General features: G+C 40.7%; 1 protein-coding gene across 1 annotated transcript in view; it reads left to right on the top strand.

The window, feature by feature from the left end:
* The window catches only part of Anapc4 (anaphase promoting complex subunit 4), a 32,991-nt gene extending 30,998 nt beyond the window's left edge, over positions 1 to 1,993 (top strand). The window contains exons 25-26 of the mRNA XM_031391069.1: positions 1,153 to 1,314; positions 1,716 to 1,993. Of these exons, the coding sequence (XP_031246929.1) occupies positions 1,153 to 1,314; positions 1,716 to 1,940 (387 nt within the window). The 3' untranslated portion in view covers positions 1,941 to 1,993. The remainder of the gene's footprint in view (positions 1 to 1,152; positions 1,315 to 1,715) is intronic.
* Positions 1,994 to 1,999: the final 6 nt, after the last annotated feature.

Genomic DNA, 1,999 nt, shown 5'->3' on the forward strand with positions numbered 1-1,999 from the left:
GCTGGCCTTGAACTCATGGTCTTCCTGCCTTGGCCTCCCTATTGCTAGAACTACCAGTGAGTATCACCATGCTAGCTAACAATTGACTGTTTTTTATGTGGTTTTTTATTTGTTTTATTGAGTTTTTTTGTTTCGTTTTAAGACAAAGTCTTGCTATGTAGAACAGACTGGTTTTGAACACATGAAGACATATCCCCTCTGGGGATTAAAAGTGTGCACTACCTGTTTTAGACATGCCATATAATTAATATATATATATATATATATTATATATATTAGTTAGTAGGAATAACTATTGAGAGGCAGATGAATGGAAATAGTCCTACTTTGTATTTTTTGGGTTTTATTTCTATACTGTTGATATACTAAAAATTGAACCCTAGATTTTCCACATGCTAAGAAGGTACTTTACCACAGTGCTATATTCCAGCGTTTTTGGTTTTTTTGTTTTGTTTTGTTTTTTGTTTTCCTTTTGTTAAGACGGGGTCTTACTGTATACCTTTGGCTACCATGGAACTCCTGAGATAGACTAGGCTGGCCTTAAACTCATAGGACTTTACCTGCCTCTGCCTCCAGAGTGCTGTCTTTAAAGGCCTGTGCCACCACACCCAGCCCTCCAACCCTCTTTTTTATTTAAGACAGTCTTACCAAGTTGCCCAGGGCTAGTTTTGAACTCACTCTGTAGCCTAGTAACTTGTGATCCTCTTGCCTCACAGATTTCCAAATTCTGGGATTATAGACCTATGTGCTAGGTTCAGCTTGCAGACTTTACATTGTTACTTTGGTTTAACAATTAAAGAAAAAGGATTCCCAACAATGGGGTGGCATCATTCCATTTTCAGATAGATCGTTAGCTTTAGTTAGTAGTGGAGTTCAATTTAGATCTGTACTTAGTCCTCTCCAGATTTAGGCTTCATTGTTCATTTTGAGAGTTTGTGCCTGTTGTCAGAGGTGACTTCAGTTGACTCTGACTTTTAGGTAATTTTAAAAATCACTTTCTCTAAAAGGAAGTCACACCTTAGCTAGCGTGACATTCTGTGTTTGGCATCACAATGTTTTCAGCCTGTCTCATCACAGCTCTTTTGTGGGAGCTGCTAGGATTCTGTTGAGAATGGGAGTGTGGGTAGAAGAGCCTCCTGACACTCCAGGCAGGAGAGATCCCCTGTTGACTTCTGGTTGTCTTCCTATAGGCTTGACGAGCAGGGCAGCATTATTCCCACACGCACCATGCACTTTGAGAAGCACTGGAGGCTGCTGGAAAGCATGAAAGCACAGTATGTTGCTGGGAATGGCCTTCGGAAAGTGTCCTGTGTGGTAAGTACTGCAGACAATGCAGGATCTGACCTTGCTCCTATGGAGCTTCATTAGATACCTGGCAGACATCCAAGGCCTTTCTTTGTGTCATTTTATGAGTAGTCATAGTTTTCGTTCATTATATGCATGGAGTAGCCTCAGCTGTATTAGTTTCTTATTCTGACAAAGCTTACTAAATAGGAAAAATAACTCTGGATTTTGCTAATCTTAGGAATTGTTTTACTTAGAGGTCATTTTACGTAAAGTGAAAGCTGAGTTGAGTGGCTTTGTGATAAATGATTAGGAATAGAATTCCTGTAAAGTCATCCTTTGTTTAAGCTTCCAATTTTAATTCCTCAATACATGATGTTTTTGTTAAGCCGTGCATTTAAACAGTATTCATCTGGCCTTGTTTATATTAGTTAAGTTCAAACCTCCGGCATGTGAGGGTGTTTGAGATGGACATCGATGATGAATGGGAGCTTGATGAGTCTTCAGATGATGAGGAGGAGGCTGGCGGAAAGCCTGTGAAGATCAAGGAAGAAGTGTTGTCAGAGTCAGAGTCAGAGGCTCACCCAGATGCTGCTGCCCTAGACCCAGACGTCGTCATCAAAGTGGAGAAGCTTGACCCTGAGTTGGACTCGTGACCCAGTTTGACAACATTGTGTTACTTACTGTGGCAAAAAGACATAGCGGGTGGACTAAG

The sequence above is a fragment of the Mastomys coucha genome, unplaced genomic scaffold, assembly GCF_008632895.1.
Source record: "Mastomys coucha isolate ucsf_1 unplaced genomic scaffold, UCSF_Mcou_1 pScaffold22, whole genome shotgun sequence".
NCBI lineage: Eukaryota > Metazoa > Chordata > Mammalia > Rodentia > Muridae > Mastomys > Mastomys coucha.